General features: G+C 41.3%; 1 protein-coding gene across 2 annotated transcripts in view; it reads left to right on the forward strand.

The window, feature by feature from the left end:
* vps50 (VPS50 EARP/GARPII complex subunit) overlaps positions 1–20,032 on the forward strand; it is a 103,701-nt gene that overhangs the window by 30,124 nt on the left and 53,545 nt on the right. For both annotated transcript variants that reach the window (XM_035182776.2, XM_035182777.2), the window contains exons 10-13: positions 6,955–6,997; positions 8,409–8,507; positions 10,738–10,878; positions 18,368–18,500. In XM_035182776.2, coding sequence (XP_035038667.1) covers positions 6,955–6,997; positions 8,409–8,507; positions 10,738–10,878; positions 18,368–18,500 — 416 coding nt within the window. The remainder of the gene's footprint in view (positions 1–6,954; positions 6,998–8,408; positions 8,508–10,737; positions 10,879–18,367; positions 18,501–20,032) is intronic.

Raw genomic sequence — 20,032 nt, forward strand, 5'->3', positions numbered from 1 at the left:
CACGTCATCGATGGATTCTTCCCTCCTACTGTTTTACCTTTCACACACCCGGACAAAGAGTTATACAAAGAGATGTGTGGGGACTAACTTCGCTAAAGCAACACTATATAAGTTTTACTAAGCAATCGCTTAGGTGGATAACCTTGATACTTTGCAGGTTTCCTCGCTGAATATTGGAGATAAACGCTGGTATTTAAATCTTTTTAACTGCTCTACAGTTCACGGTTAAAGTTTAACCTCACCAAAGTTACATAGATCAAGGACAGAGTGAGGAGTGAGGATTGGGAACGAAAGCGTCTCCATTCTCCTTATTCCAAGTCAGTGAATCATCAAACTAATTTTGAAGCTACTCATGTAAGGTAAACAATGTGCTTAGTGTTGCTTTAACACGCATCCACGTAACAGAAACGCATCATCATCATTAACACACATAAGTTATTACTCCAATATTTCTTTTTCTTTTTGTTTCAAACCAGTTTCTTGATTAGAAACTGCAGACAGTGTCAACACTTCCTTGCCACTGTCAACAGTAACAACAACAACATTCATTTACCACAGTGTATTGACAGTGGAGCAGAAGACACAGGGTTTTTGCCGCGATGATGCCATTTAAGACACAGAGTGAGTGCTGTGAAATTGTAATCAAAAGGACAATATTATGCACAGAGGATTGTTGTGGTGCGGAAAATTGCTCCAACTGCTCCCTCCAAACTGCAGCTGCTGTGTATTTGTGTGGATACCACTTTTATTCTCACAGTGTCATTAATTTAACATTAATTCATTACAATTAATCGTGTTCCGTATCCATGATGATGAGAATCTGCGGAATGTGTAGGTGTGGAGGTGTGTAGAATAAACCTGTGCACGATTTGCCAACAATGACAACACCCTCTGCAGTCGGCCTATTCGCGTATGTCCTAAAAAGACGTTTTTCAAATCATCATTGTCACTGTATTCACATGCAGTTTGGACGTGTGATCAAATGTGTCTGTGATTGTCATCCACACCTGTTCTTTCTTTTGTACTATGCATGTAGTATAGTTTTAAACATTAGTGCCCTGATCACACATCTGCCATCTCTGCCAAACTGTGCTCTCTGCCCAGCGTGGCTGGAACCGTGTTTGCAGCGCCGCCCTCCATAAGCAGCTACTTGTCGGTCTGCTGCACTTTGATTTAACCTTGTAGTCGTGTTTCCCCGTGTACGGTCGAATGCTCTTATTGGAGGCTTTGTCTCATATCCGCATTTCTTCTGCGTTTTTGTCGCTGCCCCCAACCTTTTAAAAGTCACTATTTCCTTAAGGCACTTATACAGCCTCACGTCCGTCTTAGGCCAATTTCATCAGGCGGTCCACAGGGTCTGCCTTTAGGTAGGTTAAGACCCCTGCATGTGAGCATAGTGTTGGAAAAACTCTGAGCTCTGCTGTGGCTTTAAAACAATGAAGTGTACTGTAGCTTAGAGCACCTCTGTCCTTATGTGACCCACACAATAATTATCAGAACAACAAATGGGATTTCCTGTTTAGACCATGCACATGATAACAGATCAGTTTTTTCTTAAATCTTCATTTCTACATGTATAGCAGCCATTTCATTCCATGGTTTGTTGAATGTGGAATATGAACAGATGTGACAAAAATGATTTTAAACATTATTAGCATCCTTATTCATTCAAAAATCAGTTTTTGAATGAATAAGGATGCTAATAATAATAATTCATTCAAAAATCAGTTTTTGAATGAATAAGGATGCTAACTATGTTTAAAATCATTTTCGTCACATCTGTTAATATCTGTTTATAATATTCATGTTCTGCACAAATTTAAGAGAGATATGCACAATGTATTGTTTCTTACAAACCAGTGTCATAAATGAGAATAATAATCTCAATTCTTTGCCACAGAGAAAGCAGGATTTCATACTGATTTATACCTTCCTTCAATTTTTAAGTGTTTGTTTTCACTACATCTAAAAAAGGAATCTCCATTCTCCTCGAACAGGTTATTCTCGGTGAATCTCCCCCAGACCTCCACTTTAGTTAATAGCTGTTTGAGTATTGAAGCAGTGGGTTCGTTCAGGTTTTCTAATCTATTTGAAGTACAGGGTGGATCAGCTATAAACGCGTGTATGATGGATGTTTGTGTTCTCTCAGACACACAAACCATTTTGTGCAGGCTTCATGACACTGCAGACACTGCACCGGCTCACATATGAATTCAGAGTCACGGTGCTTTCCTCCTCGTCTCTGTCTTTACAGTATATGTTCTTTTTGAGGCTGCTGGTGATTGTATACCTGAGCAGATTTTTAAAAAGTTCTCCAGATGTAACCGTTGTCGTGGCGTGTGGCTCGTGTTTGTGTTTACCTGCAGCTCTTTCACGATCATATTCCTCCCTCCCTCACGACAGCAGGAGGATCTAAGGAATATTTTCAAAGTCAGTCGTCATCCTTTTGTCTGAACGCGTTGCTTTGGAGCTGTTGTTTTTCCTCTCGGGCAGATTTGATTGCACACATAAAAAATAGGCTGAATGACAGGACATTTGTCTGCCTCTATAGTCAACGTTATCTTTTCTGTTACACATGTATGTTTATAAGGAAGAAGATGTATAAAGATATGGAGGAGTGATGGCGTCCTGAGCAGGGAATGAAATCACACTTCTTCTGTTTGTGTTGTGATCGGAGCTTCTCTGTTCTTTTTTTTGGTGTCCAACCTGGGCGTGCTTTTATGTTAGTGCATGTATGTGTGTATTAGTGCATGTGAGTCCCTCCCTGTCAAATAGTAAAATAGTAATAATATTAATAATAAATACATTTTATTTGTCTAGCCCTTTTAACAATGCTCTGAGGCACTTAAGAGATAACAAAAACAGAAAGCAGATAAATACAGATATAAATATATAATACACATCATAATCACACTTATAAATATAAGAATCATGTATCATGTATAATCATAATAACAAACACAAGTTTATATTTAAACTAAATGTGTGTTTACGGCTGCTTTCATTGAATATAGATATCTATAGATTGCTGACAACATGAGGGGGGTGGGGGGGTCGGAGGTGTAGCCAATTAAATTTGTTCAGGTCCAAGATCAAGTGGTATTAAATATTGTGTAAATAACATTTTCATCTTTGTGTATTTGACACGTAATTTCTTCTTGTGACGAGCAGCTAATATTATGGGGTATTTTAATTAAGACTTAATCACCTTATGAAATGTTTGTATTTAATTGGATTTTTACATAAGTTATTGGATTGAGTATTCAGAATAACAGACAGTTTGTTCTATTAGTGAGCTACCACATATTTAATAAAAACTGTGCAGTAACCTGCCTGAAACTAATAACTGGGTCAGACTGCACAATATCAGTCCAACTGTTGCCCAACCTGACACTTGTGTAGTGTGTTTTATGGACAACAGGCGTTACACCATCTGGGCGATTCACTACATCCGAAGTGAAAGATGATTTTTTAAATCTTGCAGGATGGGTTTCATCACCTCATTGACGTTTACCAACAGTGCTCTGCCGGGAGAGATGAACCTGCACAAATGTGAACATATTTGAGGAAAGAGGAATGTTGTTGTTGGTGTCTAAATGTGGAACTGTGAAACGGAGGAAAGGTTCCTCAAGGCTTTAACTACCACGAGACAGCCAGTATCACACACAGCAAAACTGAAATATTTTATTTTTATCAATTGTTTCGAGCGGATTGTTTTCACATCTGGTGTAAATCTCAATGGAGTTTGGCATCAAGCAGGCAACAGATGTGCATTGTCATGTGAAACGGACTCAAGGTCCTTGGACTGTATCCGAGTTTTACACGGAGGCTCATCCAGAAAACAAACGAACAAATAAAAGCACATTTTATGATTTTGTTCATTTTGCCAAATATCGGTTTTAGTGTCACTGCCCAGGTCAACATGGGATCCACAGGTCTAAACTTGCACCCACCCAACTTATCTAGAGATGCCAGAGATCTATGTTACATTCTGCACTTGAGGAAAACAAATAAAGAACTGTTGAGATAATTTTTTCACAGTCTTATTCCTGCTAACCTCCCCCTCTTCCTCACTTGCATAATTGTGGTTGCTGTTGACCCTCCTGACTGCATTTCACTCTTTAAAGCCCTTCCCCTGCAACGTTATTGCCTCTCCGCCTTGTAACATGGCTACAGCAAAAATGGTCGTCTTGCAAAATCTTTGCATCCGGCTGACCCTTGAAGCGAACCCCACATTGATGCTTTAGCGCGTCAGCAAGTCACTGCTGAGAGACTCGCCTCCGGGCCCTGTGGACACCTATTGCCAGGGATAATTGAAAATGGGATGCAAAATAACCTCCGCGATTTCCACCTAACTCTATTTCAATCCTCTTGTTCCCTGAGGGGAGCAGATTGTTAATTAGGTTTCCCTCCTCATCTGTTATTTATGCATTCTATCTGATCATGGAAGGGTGTCAGTGTGCGGGGAGGCGCTGCAGCTGTACTCACACTGGAGTCCGGACAGTGTCTTTAGGTATTATATACAGCATGTGGACACAATAACAGCAGGTCACCTGGGGTATTGGATTTCACTTGACCTCTCAACATCAAGGTTCTTAGATGTGCTTGTTCTTGTAGTTTTCAACTTTGGAAAGACCTCGGGTTTTTCCCTGCTTCTAGTCTAAGCAGAGTAACCCGTAGCTTCACATGTAACCTACAGACATTAGAGTTGTGTCAGTCATCTCATCCACTGTAGTTCTTGGCAAGAAAGCAGATACACATATTTCACTATTACCCAAGCTGTTCCAGAATCAGCCCTGTGTTGTTGGGAGTCTGCCATGTGGTGATAGTGATAGGTTTCTGTTCTGGGAAACTGTGGTTGGTCCACTTTGCTCTCAGGTGTGTTCGTCTCTGAGCGCTGGTTTTGTGGGATGATATTTTCCCTCTAATGTGCTTTTCCAAAACTGTTCAGTTTGTGGTTTTGCCTCCTCTTACTTCACCACTCTGCTGTGTGGGAGTTCACTAGAACATTCTCTGATGAACAGGGCATTTATCCTGTTGGCCTCTGCTCCTCGGCAGTATCTCCACGGTCTGGCCGCAAGAACTGTGAGCCTTTGTTCGGCCTCTCCTGGGCCTTGCATATGGACATTGAGATGTATTTCTGAGGAAGCCAGGATCTGACATTGATCATTTCACATCTCTGTAGTGGAGCCAGCCCTCTCACTTCGTTGTGTTTTCTTTGTCTTGGCTAGAGGTCGTAGTTTCCATTGAGGATACTGGCAATGACGTGCTGTACTGATCTTGTACCAGGGAGTTTCTGGTGTTATCATTGCTATGGCAAATACCGGCTTATTCAAATCAGTTAAACTAAGCAGCATGGAACATGTGCGTTTTGTATCACCTTGATTCCTGGACATCAGTGATGTGGTTATGTCTCCAGAGAGAGAACCTAAAGATACACGACACGACGACAACTACAAACTAATGTTAGTTGAAGTGAAACATCACAGTTGACAACCGAGGCTGATTTGCGTTTGGTCAGGTTCGTGTATCGGCAGGACTTCACTCCACAATCACTATACTGCACAGTCTCTTGCTCCAAATGATATCAAAAGTGCAAGATGGTGGCAACCGTAAACACTAAAGAGTGTTTGGGCATTTGGCCTTTATTGACTGGACAGTACAAGCATTAAATGGGGAGAAAGAATGGGGGACTACACGCAGCAAAAGGCCGGGTCGCGAACCCGCGGCTGTTGCAGGAGGACTCAAGGAGTTGCGTCTTCTGTATTTATTTACTGTATAATCTATGGCGGAAACTGGTAAATGTTCACTGGTGACTGTGTTGATTCCTTTCCTTTCCTTAGTGTCACACTCCTAAACCCTCGTGCAGGCAGATAAAAGCAGGGTGAGAGTGCATCGAGTTTAGAGATGGCGTGCTCATTTTGTTACCTTCTATCCAAATGACCTGTGGGACTCAATCTTCAGTCTCCTCTCAGTTCCTCCCTCCTCCTCCTCCTCCTCCTCCTCCTCCTCCTCCTCCTCCTCCTCCGCACTCTCTGTCCCCAACCGCAGCGAAGATGCTTAATTAGCAATTTGTTAAGGACACTCTCTCCCTTGGGCGACATGCAGTCTCACAAGGCACAACATAAGAGCAGGCTGACCTGAGAAAGACACCCAGAAACTGTGGGACAGGGGATGATTATGAATGGGCGCAGTGCAGGGGGAGTAACAGGGGAATAGAATCGGCGTCTTGGGGTTGAGCCGAGCAGTCGTGATTTCTGCTGCTGCTTCTCAACTCTGGAGTTGAAAGCATTTTCCCAGGATGAGGCAGAATCTGAGGACGCCTTGAGGATGCGTAGGCGTTTTGCGTCTTGACAAGCGTGGTACATGCACAGACACGCATACACCCATTCAGGGTAGCACCATTTAAACACTGGATTCCACTGCAGACATTGAAATAGAACAAATGCTCGAGACAAAAAATACTTGTCTTCCCCGAGAAATGTCAGGAAACATCTTATTTTCTCATCTCTTGTCTTGTTTGTATGATGAAGCAGAATGGAGTGTGTTATCGTCTGGATACTTTTAAACTCATTAGTAGTTTTGTGTTATTGACTGGTATTGACGATAACCATGATATTGAAAAAATTGAATACTTATATGATGTTAATAATTTCCTGCACATATGAGAACATTATTTAAATAATGAAGAAATGTTGTATCCATAATTTCAATGTCTTTCTGCTGTGATACATTAAATATCTGTTTCACACTCCAACATAATAGTGTTTTAGAATATATATCGACTAACAGCAATATAGATCTTTTTGTGATGATCTATTTGGCCACAATGTAAAGAAAATATAATTTTCTGACAGGCCCTAATTCATGTTGAATATAACTATAGTTGATGCAACACATTCTGGTCCAAAGCTGAGTAACTAATCCTTAATAATCAACTTTTTCTCCCCACAGTGAATTGAATTCCAAACTACAAGACACCTTGGAGCAAATAGAGGTCTGTGCTACTCTCTAATTCCATTATCTGTGAGCAATATCATTTAAGAGACTTTTAGCAGTGAATAATATTTTGCTCTAACATTGTTATTTTCCAGAAGCCCTCGTCTGAAAGAAGCAATTTATGCTTCATTTTGACATTTTGATAGTTTGGCTTTCTCATTGTGGGTCTACCAAATATTGACACATTCAGAAAGTCATTATTGCGAGCACAGTAAATTATATCTGTTCCATCTCTAGCTGTGCTCCAATACTTGCGTGTGATAAATGGTATGCAAAGCAATTTTCTCTGCACGGCTGCTGCGGTGCTTGAGTAGATTAATTACTTACAGTTTTGTAGGCGTGAACGTGCGTACACATTCGTAGCCGTGCACCAAGGCGCTTGTTTGTTTACCTGTCGGCACGGGTCTGTGAATAAGCAAAGAAAAATCTTCAGTGTTATTGTTCAGCTTTGTGAGTGACATGCCCTTATTTCAAACTGCTGTCGATAACATTAAACACACACACACACACACACACACACACACACACACACACACACACACACCCTCACACACACACACACACACACACACACACACACACACACACACACACACACACACACACACACACACACACACACACACACACACGCCAAAGATGAAATCCAATATTCAGATATTAACCTGAGTACCATTAAAATCCCATAGTCTCATTATAATACTGAAATAGCTCTCAAGTTAGAGCTCACACCACTGCCATGGCCCAACAGTCCCCTTAACTTCAATCAAGCTGCACCAAATTTCACACACTCATAGATATCAGTTCCCTAAACGTGTCAGATTTTCTTTCATCAAGATCAATGAATTATTTCCTGGGAAATTTGTAAAGACATTGAAAAATGCAATGTTAAAGAAGGAAAATTCCTGAATCTGCCTCTACATTACATCACTGACTATTTACCATGTAGTTTGTCACGTCCGCTGTCATCATTGTCGTCATTATGCTTATGTGCAGGCGTGAGAAAACACTCACTGATTCAAGGTGTTTGATCACTTGGCCTTTGTCAGCGCTTTGCTCTCTGAGCTCAGATTAATGTGTCAAGGTTTCCACACATCCTTCTACTTCCTAACTCCTACAAACCTGTCTTTCTTACCTCTCTCTGACCTTTGTAACACACACACACACACACACACACACACACACACACACACACACACACACACACACACACACACACACACACACACACACACACACACACACACACACACACACACACACACACACACACACACACACACGTATTCAATTCCCTTCCCTTGGCCTTGTGTGGTAGCTATACATATGTGTATAAATCCCTGGTCTTAACGTTAATAATCCCTCTCTCTTATTTCCCCCCTCTGTCATCTTCCTGTTTCTGGCTCCAGGAGCAGCTTGATGTCGCCCTGTCGAAGACGTGTAAGCACTTCGATGTTTCGCACTACACCAAGGTCCAGCTGGCCTACACGCTCCTGGGCAAGACACAGGTCAGTGGTTTGACTCGGCTACGGGGTCACGGCGAACGACTTAACACAACAGAATGTGATGGGTCTGCTTGTTGTCTTCACTCACTGCAAACGTCCTGTTGTTCGACTTTCTCTTATATAAGGTGGTTTCTCTCCTCCCGTATAACGCCTGTGGTTATAGTGGAAACGGGAAATCAAGATGTTGGTGTTAACTTGTTAAATCAACGTGTCACTGCCCTTGTTTACAATCCTGGCAACCGCACAACAGCCAACATTGTACGTCATTGCCATTCACAACTTGAGAGCCAGTGGTGATGGTAAAGAATATGCCATGTGCCTCTTGACACTAACCTTGATGTGGAGAATCATCGAGCTTACTGAAAAGGCATAATGTGTTTGTTATTGCTGTGATAATGAGCGTTTTCAGACTCAAAAGCAAACGAGGGCGCCGTTGCTGCCCGGCTGTTGGCATTGCCCCTTAAGTGCTTTGTTTTTCCTCTCATCTTACTCCCTCTTTTTTTCTCTCTTTTGCGCCCTGACTGACTCTGTTCTGTTCTCTGTGCATCTGTGTTTCCCTCATTTAGCCAAGTTCTGTCTCTTTATCGTAGCTTTCACTGCAGCTTGTCTTTGGTGCCATACACACACACACACACAAATGGGTACTTGAATGAACTATGTCATCCTAGGCGTAATCAGCACGCCCAGAATCATTCCAACTCGGATAATTGTTTTTTATTTTTCTCCTCAATGGTCTCTAGCCGAGCACACCCTGTCCACACTAATTCGTACATTTAGCAAAACAAACCTTTTCCTTGCATTTGAGCCTTTCATCCACACGCAAACTGCGTTTTAAGTCACGCAAATGATGATTCTTACAAAAGCCTTCGGGTTAGGTATAGAAAGTGTAGAACTTAGTTTAGTGAGCTTCTGGACGGAACTTTTTACAAAAAAAAGGGTGAAGTATCTCTGATCTAATCTTTAGTATCAGCAGTAGTGTAGACCAGGCCTCACTCTTATTACCTGCTTATATACTAATCAGCTGGACACATTACTAAAATCCTTATTATTATAAATATTAACTATTATTGATATTATGACGTTTGCGATTATTGCCTCTTATTCTTGTGTACTTTGTGATTTTCATGGTGTTTTTTGGATAGATTAAGTGAAACTCTCTCAGAAAGAAGGGAAACATTTTTTTATTTGCTTTTGTGGCAGTATAGATGGGGGGTGCAAGAGTTTGAGCTTTTAGTGAGAAAATCTAATTGCACTACAACATCCATCACTTGCAGGGCTTTGCTCAATACTGTCCTCAATTCACCAGCGTCCCCAAAGCAAGACTGTGGGTGGGAGCTGCAAAACAGAAGTGATGGTAAATGCTTTTAAGACTTTAAAAGAGAATAAGTGATAACAGACTCAAGTTGGGGACACACACAGAGCACAGTGAGTGGAGCAAGATTGTAGTGTGGATGTTTTTTTGTGAAATGGTGGTTAAGAGCAGTTCTTGGGGTTACTGAAATCCCAGATTTTTAATGATTAATGAAAAAGTTAGAATCATTTAAATTCCTATTGTAGAGATGGAAGAAAGTCGGTCGTGCGATTGATAAGTTGGAATATTTAAGGCTGTTCTTATCAGAATTGTTATGGGTAAAACGGCAACGTGTTATGTGATGAGGGTCATTTTTGGTAATGAGTTCGGTTTCTGTCAGTTGAATTTTAGCCTCTTTCAGCTCATTGTTTTGGTTTTGGTCCTCAATAAAGAGACAGAGAACATAACGGTTGAACACAATGTCTAGCGGACATAAATGAGTTTATTTGGGACAAGTGTATTTTCACTTTAGTTGTGTATTTCCATCACAAGTTTGGGCTTAAATTTCAATTCAAGTGGTATTAAAAAGGTCTTAGAAGACTCATCTCATTAGTGACATTTCCACATCAAACTGAGCTGTGATGTGAATCATGGAAACTGAAGACACAGTTTTTTTTTCCTTGGATGTGAACTCTGCAGTTCCCAGGGCAGACAGCTATCCTCGTTTTCAATCATCCCATCTTGTGTAGCTAACAAAATATGTCTGCAAGTAATTCCAAAATACCAAGCACACAGTATGCGTCTCGGAGACGTCTGATTTGCAATTTCCCTGCTGGTTCCCTTTTCCACAGATCCTCGTTGGCTGATGGCAGTGACATCTTGATGTAATGGTTTTCACAACAGTGTGTTTGGCTCTCTTTCTCTCTCTCTCTCACTCTGCAGACCGCTATGGACCAGCTGCACATGCACTTCACCCAGGCCATCCACAACACTGTGTTCCAAGTGGTGCTGGGATACGTGGAGCTGTGTGCTGGCAACGCTGACACCAAGTTCCAGAAGATGCAATACAAGGACCTGTGCACGGTGAGGAGATGAGTGTGTGTGTGTGTGTGTGTGTGTGTTTGTGTCTTGGGGTGATGAAATTCTTCCAGAAAAGATTCAGTTCACACTTGGATGGATTCCAGTGTGAAGACGAAACACTTCTTTAGTCAGTGCAGTGAAAACCACAAAATGCACCACCTTCATATTGATGGATAAGGACAAGTATTTTTGACCACAACTGAGCATTTGACGATGAAGGGATGAAGGTATTGCACATTACATGTCGTGCACTGTCACTCCAGTGATGACTATGACATCAGTGCACCTCCCTCCCCTACCACACGGTATATTCTCTGGGAAAGAAGCACAAACAGCTCCACGCTGTCGTCTGTTTACATTTCTCTGTCACTCTGGACGCAGTCACGTTTTTTTCCTCTTGGAAACCCCAAAACATGTTTGGGAGTTTATGGTGATGTCTGGCGAATAAATGAGAGGTGGAGAGCGTGATTGAGACAAAGGGAAGTGAGAACTGTACTGTAGCTCCTGCCTCAGGTATTATATAAATCAGATTTGCATGCCCAGTGAGCCATAACTTGGTCCACTCATCACGGACTTGCTGGAAGTGGTTTGTCCTTCCTCAGTGACTGTGTTACAATCTGACCCACAGTGTGGAAGTGTATATAGAATTACAGGTAAAGGTTATTTTACACTCTCTCCTTATATGTCAGCTGTTGTATAGTTTTTTCCCTCCCTGACCCTCAGTTATACTTTTCCCTGACTGTTGTGACTTCACTACTTTTAACAGGGACATTGCCCGCTGTGCTCATATCCACAGTGCCCTGCTCTTTACCTCTCACCTTTATGCTACAGTACATCCCCTCACTTCCCTCCTCATCTCGTCTTCCCCCCTGTGTCTTTTTCTTTTTATGCATGTTGTTCTACCTCAGTAGAAAGTTAGTCTGGTAGGAAATGCTGATTCTTTCCAACTTGCTACTTTGAAGAAGATTTGTCCACACAGTTGTGAGGTGGAAACTTGCTTGCATGGAAGTTTAGCTTTTTAGTTTTAGACAAGCAGCTGGCTGTTTTTATGAATAATGCAATTTACTGCAGCGCACAGTGTGGCTATAAATGAGTCCAAACAGTGGCACCTATAGAACATATTGTGCTACAGGAGTCTTGACAGTGATACCAGTTTCCTCTTGAATGCTTATGACCATAGCTATAGGGGTCAAGCTATTCGTGCCAGTATTGTGTAATTCTTTATTTATATTTCCGTGGTAAATGTATAATATTTAAGTCATAATAATATAGGTGTCTGACAGCACTATATATATATATTATAGAATTATTACTGTGAGATTGTCTGGGAGTAATTCACTTAAATGAAAACAAAATCACATAAACAACAAAGTGTTCCTTCACATAGAAATCATTCTTGCCTGTTTACAACGACTCTGACTGTGCAACAAAAAGTCAAAGACCAACATTTAGGGAACTATATCAAACAACCTGATCAAAAAAGAATTTTAAAAACAATGTTTGCAAAAGTTCTGTCCAAAGAGTCCCAGCAGCTGGTGGAGTCCATAGTAGCAAATTGTGATGGAGAAGCTTAAACGAAAGCTGTCTCTCTGTAGTCTGAGTAATTATCTCAGTTAGCGTAGTGGAAATCTGTCCCATAGATCCTCTGAATTACTCCGTGCATGCATCTGTGCATTAGTGACAGACACATCCTAATGTTTGCGTGTGGTTGATAGATATGCTGTCAACCTAACGTGTTGCCTGGATGAACCCATTCGTACCACAAATACAAACACATGTATCTTGTACAAACAGTCTTGCATACTTAAGATAGATGGATTGTGTCGTCCAACTCTTGGCTGATGATGGAGATTGATGGGACAAAACGCACACACACACACGCACACAAACACACACATATGAAAGATGTGCCTGAACACCCACATGCAGTTGATCTGTATCTTCTATGTGGAGATCAAGTGTTGTGGTTACTTGTTCTTCATGTGCCTCCCTTTAAATTGCCACTATGAGAGCTCTCTGAAGTACCCATGTGATGTAAATTTCTTTGTAGCTTATGTGGTACATACTCTGGACTGGAGTGGATGTGAGGAGCTGCTAAAAATATGGAGATGAGCTTGAAAAGTACTTCCTGTGATTCATGAGTTTGAATCATCCTCCACTTTCCCCTCTCTGCGGCTGGTTGTGATATTTGCAGCATACTGTAGATAGATGCACTCATGGATTTGTTTCCGAGGTCTCCCTGTCTTGTGTTTAAAAAAATGTACCTGTGACAAATTCGGTTGTACATCAGTGGGCCAGCTGGGGAAATCAGCTCGGCTCTGCTCTCTCCACAAATCTTGTTGATGTGAGCTCTCTCTTGAACAACGCGAACGTCGAACCCCTCACCTGCGGCGGCGGCGGCGGCGGCTGACGATGTGTTAAAGCTGCGGGGCGCTAAACTCTGTTTGCGGAGAAGAGCAAACTTTTTTGGGTTGTTGTTCCCCCGATAAATAAAGGTTATGCTAATTTTAGAGACACTTTTAAACCCTCTGAACTTGCCTCTTAGTTACGCGACTTAAAATTCAAGAGTGCAGGGAACACTCGGAAAGGTCAGTGCGGATTGTGAAGGGGTCTTATTAATTTTACATCAACACCTCATCATTATTGGCGAGCCGCTCTCCTTATCAATCCCCTGGTCTGTCTGATTTCTCTCCTCGTGGAAAAGAGCAGAGTTTGCTCCCAGAATCGTGGGAGAGGAGGTGACTGCGACCGAACACTGTGCTGCCGGCCGACGCTTCACAAATTAATTTAATTGGGTCGTGATAAACTTTGTTGTCTGTAGAAAACTGTCAGTGGGACTTAACCTTTTTAGTTCAGATAATTTTTTTTACCAATGTTGTAAAAAGCCATTAGCTCTGGTGATACGAGCGAAATCACCCTGATAATGATATCTAACAGCTGCTCATCAGTAACCCGCACTGCTCCATCCCACTCTCCATTGTGCACTGTTCCATTATTTTGATATAGGCTGACCTTTAGTGCTGCTGTGCATCGGAAGGATGGAGCATTTACTGAGGCTGCGGAGAGGATGCAGAGATTGTTGCTTTTTTATGTTCAGCAGTATCACAGCCTCATCTGCAGTTTTTCCTTTACTCTTGCGAAACAGTATTTTTTTTCACTCCAGAGGAATAATTAGATAACTGATAATATGTTTTGCGTGGAATCTGTGGTGTAAAATGTCTCTACATTGTTGTGGTGCATGCCAGGTCTGTGGGGAGCTGCAGGTAAAGTTGGGGCAACATAAAACAGTGAGCAGATGATCAAAAATATGTTCCATCGTCAAATACCTGTTTGATATCTGATCTGATTTTAAGTCCGGGAATAGAACCATACCATCTACATAAAAACTTTGCTAAATATTGAGCTATCAAAAAAAACACACACACTCTATTGCTTTGTCAGATATGGTCTTAGACAAAATAACCAGTTAAGCCTCAATTTATGCTAAATGTTCAAGATTTAATAACGTAAAATTATGAAAAGTGTCATCCTCAACTCATTGTACCTGCTATGCAAATTTACTTGGAAAATATCATGAAATATCATGACATATCTTTTTCAACGTAAAAGCAGTATAAATGAGCCTCAAGAGGTTTGAGTGCTGCCTGAGCTACAGAACTGCAGCAGATAATGTTTTGTTTTCCAAAGGAACAATATAAGATCTAATTCCAATAATATTATTCCAAGGGCAATTTTAGATTAATTCTTTGGTTCAAGCAAAAGTGTGAGGGAACCTGCAAAAACAAAGGCATTTAAAATATAAATGTTCAGATCAGGTTCGCATAGAACTGCCTATACCTATTTTTGAGTCTGTGCACTTCCCTCCAATATTAAACTGGACATTTCACTTTGCTCATGCTGGTAAAAATAATTCTTCTGCAAAAACTGATTCATGTTTTCACACTATTTTCACAATTTCACCGAATTGTTTGTGTGCATGTGTCAGACTAGGAGAGAAATCCCTCTTCAGCAGAGTGTACTGTGCTTTGCTGGCACAGCTGGATTATAGTTTGGTGACTGAGTTCTTGGTCTCTTGCAGGTTAACCTGTGTATTTATGCTTCTGTTAAAGGAGGTGGGGGTGTAACTGTCTGTTCTGAAAGAAAGTGAATCAGCTAAATGAAGAGGACCTGCAGTTTCTTACTCATCTCTTTTACGTGTGACATTTGTCTCATGCACACTTCTCCTAACGCCCAAACACGACTGAAAAAATGCACTCAGCGCTTTGTCGAGTCAGAACCCCCTGACACTTGCTGTATGTTATGTATATAATGATCTGTAACTATAATCAGTAAAGCAAATGGCTGGAGTTCAACAGACCCTGAGCTTGCCACCCTCAAGCTGTCATCACTGTACTGGTGGAGAAAGACTTGGTTGGTTTCAGTAAAAACAAAAAATGTTTGCAGGTTTGATCTTGCACCCAGTTATGGCAGTTGTAGCATTTAACCTATGCAAACATACCTACACACAAAAAAAGACAGTTCTGTGTTGGCGTACCTGAGGTTACTTCTCGTCAAACCTACTTAAGATCTTTACCCACACACACACACACACACACACACACACACACACACACACACACACACACACACACACACACACACACACACACACACACACACACACACTTCTTACCCCCCGCATTATCTCCCCTCACCCCAGTTGCCTGGCAACATGCTGCTGTGATATGGTTGGCTGGTGGAGAACAGGGAATGTCGAATGTAAGCCTGGTGTTGTCAGAACCGGTTCATTAACTTACCTTTCTGACCTATGTGGTGCTGGAGCCTGTATTTACCTCAGCCATGTTTAGCTCTTTTCTGGTTGGACCTTGTGTAAACTCCACTGGTTAATTATTATCTGTGAGTGGACATGGAAATTATAACGACTACACAGTTCTGTCATGCTCAAGGTTGGATCTTTGGCACTCGTAGATTTACTAGACTAATGACATTCATACCTGATATGGTCTCTGTACTTTGGCTGAACATGATGATGCACCTTGACGATTCATCAAGATTATCGTCCCTGGTGTCTTGAGTTAAACATTCTTTGATATATTTGATGTCTTTTATTTATTTTGTTATAAAAATATATTTTTAATATCCATGTAGAAAGGATCCCTATATATTCTAACTATATACAGTAACGTCTAAGTTGTCTTCTTAGTTCTGAACACAGTAAGTTGTGTCGAAACATATTGAACCAACAGAGAGTCAAATAAAGGTGATTTTTCGAAATGTGTTCCAGCGGCTCGGCTGCGGTGTTTCTTTCCGAGGTTTGTGGGGTTGATGGCTTTAATGGTGCTTATACTCGCTGCCATTCTTAGGTAATGCAATCTTCCCTCAGTCAACACACACGTCTGAAACACTCTGCCTACCAGACTGCACATCCTGCAGGTGCCATCCATGCCACAGTCCTGCCTCTACCCGTAACTACAGAGAATCCAGCAGCTGTATAATCAGTTAAACGTTGTATTCACCACAGTTTGTTGTTTTGTTGTTGAATTCTTGTGATTACAGAAACATTCTTAAAGGGAAAGAAAACAGTGATTAATGTCCATTGCAGCAGCAAGATATAAACCTCTTAAGTTTGATTGTAACTAAGGTGCTTGGAGAGAACAGACTTTGTTATGTTGTTATGAATATCCTCGGTGACTGATGGAATTAACATCATTTCACTTTTAGTGTACTAAATCATCTCTAACAATAGTGGATCCAAACCTATTGTGCAAATTCGAAGCCTCAGGCAGCAGCTCTGTCATCGACAGCGCCTCCTGGAGTCTCTCGAAGCGCCGGTTTGTCACTCAGGCTCAGTCGGATGTGCCAGAGGAAGCAGCCAGAAGGAGGAGTGGGACATAACTCATGTCAGTGTTTGCACAATCTCGGAGCCCATCGGCTATCATCTGACGGCAAATTAGCCTCTGAGGGACACGGCCAATATTTTAGGGCTTCCCGTTTAGACAGTGGATATCCAAGCTTAGGAACTAGTGGGACTACAATCCGTTACTTTAATCACAGGGGTTGAACATTTCTCCACACAAACTCTATTTTATGTCGAGATGACATTTTGACTAATCTCTACTAAGAGCTGTCTGCATATGAATGCACATAAATTATAAAGCGGAAGCATTTCGGTCAGATTCTGAATATTAACATTCAGAATCTGTTTATTACAAGATTGCTCTTTGCACAGTGGGACTCTTGCACCACTTTCTCTCTCAGCATCCACCAGTATACGAGGCCAGGGGTGTGCAATCCACGATGCTTTATGTGAAAGGTAGCAGGGTTCGGCAAACACTCATTTGCAGTCTCATGTGGCAGTGATTAATTTGTCTGTGAACTTGCTGAGAAGACGAGTTGTTCTGTGGAGCCTTGAACCGCGGCAGTGGCCAGTATTGTGCCAGCTGCACTTCTCGTAGGTGGGCCAGATTTGAATTTAACACACACAAACATTTTTACAGGCCGGTCGTCCTCCTTACAGCTCAGAATCAGATGTCATGTGGTAGATGCAGGTGTGTTTTGCAGCTTGTGTTATCCTTTAGACTCGTTTGTGCACAAGGGCTTGTGGGTATTCTATGGATAAAGTCACTTAGTCAATGCCATTGTATTTAGGTAGACAAATATTTATTATATATATATGACTTGTGTATTCTCCTGTGTCACATTATTACATAAGATAATTTCACCGTCAGAACTTTATCGTCTTTTATAGATTATTCTAACATTCTATTTGTTAATTAATACTTAAAAATCCTCTGTTCTACATGTCTCAGTGTCTCAATATTTGCAGCTATATTAAAAGTTGTAACTTTATGAAAGCAGTGACTCACCTCAGGGCCTGATCATCATATCATAGCTGATGTAAAACTTTCTGATGCTCAGATACTGATTGAATAAAGCACTTCCATCTACACTGCAATATAAAAAGTCATATATGAGTTTATGAACAAGTGCTGTTACTATGGCAATCGTGCATTGTATTAATGTCCTTTAGCGTAAATAGCTCTTGACTGCGAAAATAATGTTTTTTTGTCTCAGATGATATTAAAAGTTGTGGTACAGGAGAATAGCCCACCTAATGTGCACATCTGAGCTATTTTTAAATCTATGGTGTGTATTAGTGAGGCAGCAGCTTAATAACGTCCTCATTTTAATCTGTTCTTACATTAATTAGCTCCTACATGAGATGAAAGCCTTTCCTATGACAGAGAATTGATGTTTTCCAACTCAGTGTCCTTGGATGAGGAGCTTTAATTAGATGTAATGTGGAGGACAGCTGATCAATTTAGAGAAAGTAGTCCAGCGCTGTGTCCATGACTGTGAAATGTTCCATTTTTACTTTGGGTGAATAAAAGGACATGTAACATATGATACAGAAATACTGTCATACAGATGATATTAGGGTTTTTAAGAAGAACAGCAGTGACCCTAGATTTCATCCCTTCTTTGTCGGCAGCACATCACCCCGGACAGCTACATCCCCTGCCTGACAGATCTGTGCAAGGCATTGTGGGAGGTGATGCTGAGCTACCACCGCACCATGCAGTGGCATGAGGAGCAAGACAAGCAGGAGGCCGCACCAGCTCCAGGTATGAGACTTGAATCATATCGAATGGTCCTGGTACTTTTTCTGGATTCATTTATGTTCAGCAGCATCTTATGTGGGTGCAACTGCAGATTCAGGACACAGAAATTAAGTTAGACGACATGACGGCTCCTCAAAGTGAAGCCAAATTGTCTTGATTGCCCCCTAGTGGCTGGCCACAGTAGAGGTCATAAACCCCGCCTCCTCCATATTTGTGGATGGGACATCGACCAAAGTACATGTCAAATAAACTTTCTTTAAGATGGTTTCTGACATTATAGGTAGCTATTATCACAATGATGTTTGCTGAAATTAAAATTTTTTGGGGGTAAGTCTGGTTTTAATTCGTAATTTGATACGAAAAAGAAAAAACAGTGTGAGACATCATGATTGACAGCCGAGACTGACATGTGATTGGTCGTGCATATGTATCTACAAGACCTTGATACAGCAGCTCCACACCACAATCAACCGGGCAGACTCTGGTTCCAGATGTTTCAAAAGGGATATTTTCGCTTATTTTTTCTGCTGTATAACTGCGTCGTCCATCTTTATGCACAGTCGAGGATTCAGAACTAAATAAACAATCCAAGTCAGATTTTTACCTCAAAATCTAAATATTATTTCCTGAGAAATTAACGAAAATGTAAAACAATGCTCTCACAATGGTGGATCCCTGATCTTTAACGTGATCTGCTACACAATTGTATGGGTTCTTCTGTAGCCCCTGCTCCATCCTTTTAAATAAAGTCTGGTGCAAATCAGTTCTGTACTTTCCTTCTCTTTTTCATTTTCACTCTCCAAATCTCTTTCTCACCTATTTTCTCTCTCTCGTTTTTCATTTAATCTTACTCAAAAAATCGCCAAATCTGCTCCTTATACCCTCAGCTGAATAAAAAAAAAAGGTATTTCACAGTTTCAGTCGACAATAACTCGGTGAAAATGGGGTCAGCTTTCTCCACACACCCTGAGTGCCACTCTCTCCCGGGTGTTTGATTTCGATATACAGTGAGATAATCAGCTTTAAAGCTCACCTCGCTGTGTGGATAGAGAAGAGGGAATGGAATCTGTGCCGGTGCTTCAGCGCAGCGCTCGGTGTCGAGGTGCGGATTCTGAAGTGGCACATGTTTGTGAGCGCTCGCTGTAAGTTCTGTTTCAGCGTGCGGGTCGTGGAGCAGGTCAGTAGCAGAATAATCCCTGAAAACCGCTGCAAGTGCACACAGGGACGTGCATTGTCTGTTTACTGTTGCAGCTCTAGGATACAACGCACTGATAACACAGTGTTGTGTATGTGTTGAATTTGTGCCGCGTTATCACATTTAGATTGGGTTAAACAGTCTGTGCTAATTACATGAATATAAATGATATGTACACATTATTGAATTTACATTGTTGGATTAGTGTGACCCTAGATAAATATATGCACATTTGATGAACCATGATTGATGTATTTTTTTTCTTATGGAAACGTGTCCGTGTGACTTTGAGTTTCTTATGTTTCCATAGTAACAGACACAGGGCTGTAGCTATTAATAC

The sequence above is a fragment of the Hippoglossus stenolepis genome, chromosome 17 (genome assembly GCF_022539355.2).
Source record: "Hippoglossus stenolepis isolate QCI-W04-F060 chromosome 17, HSTE1.2, whole genome shotgun sequence".
NCBI lineage: Eukaryota > Metazoa > Chordata > Actinopteri > Pleuronectiformes > Pleuronectidae > Hippoglossus > Hippoglossus stenolepis.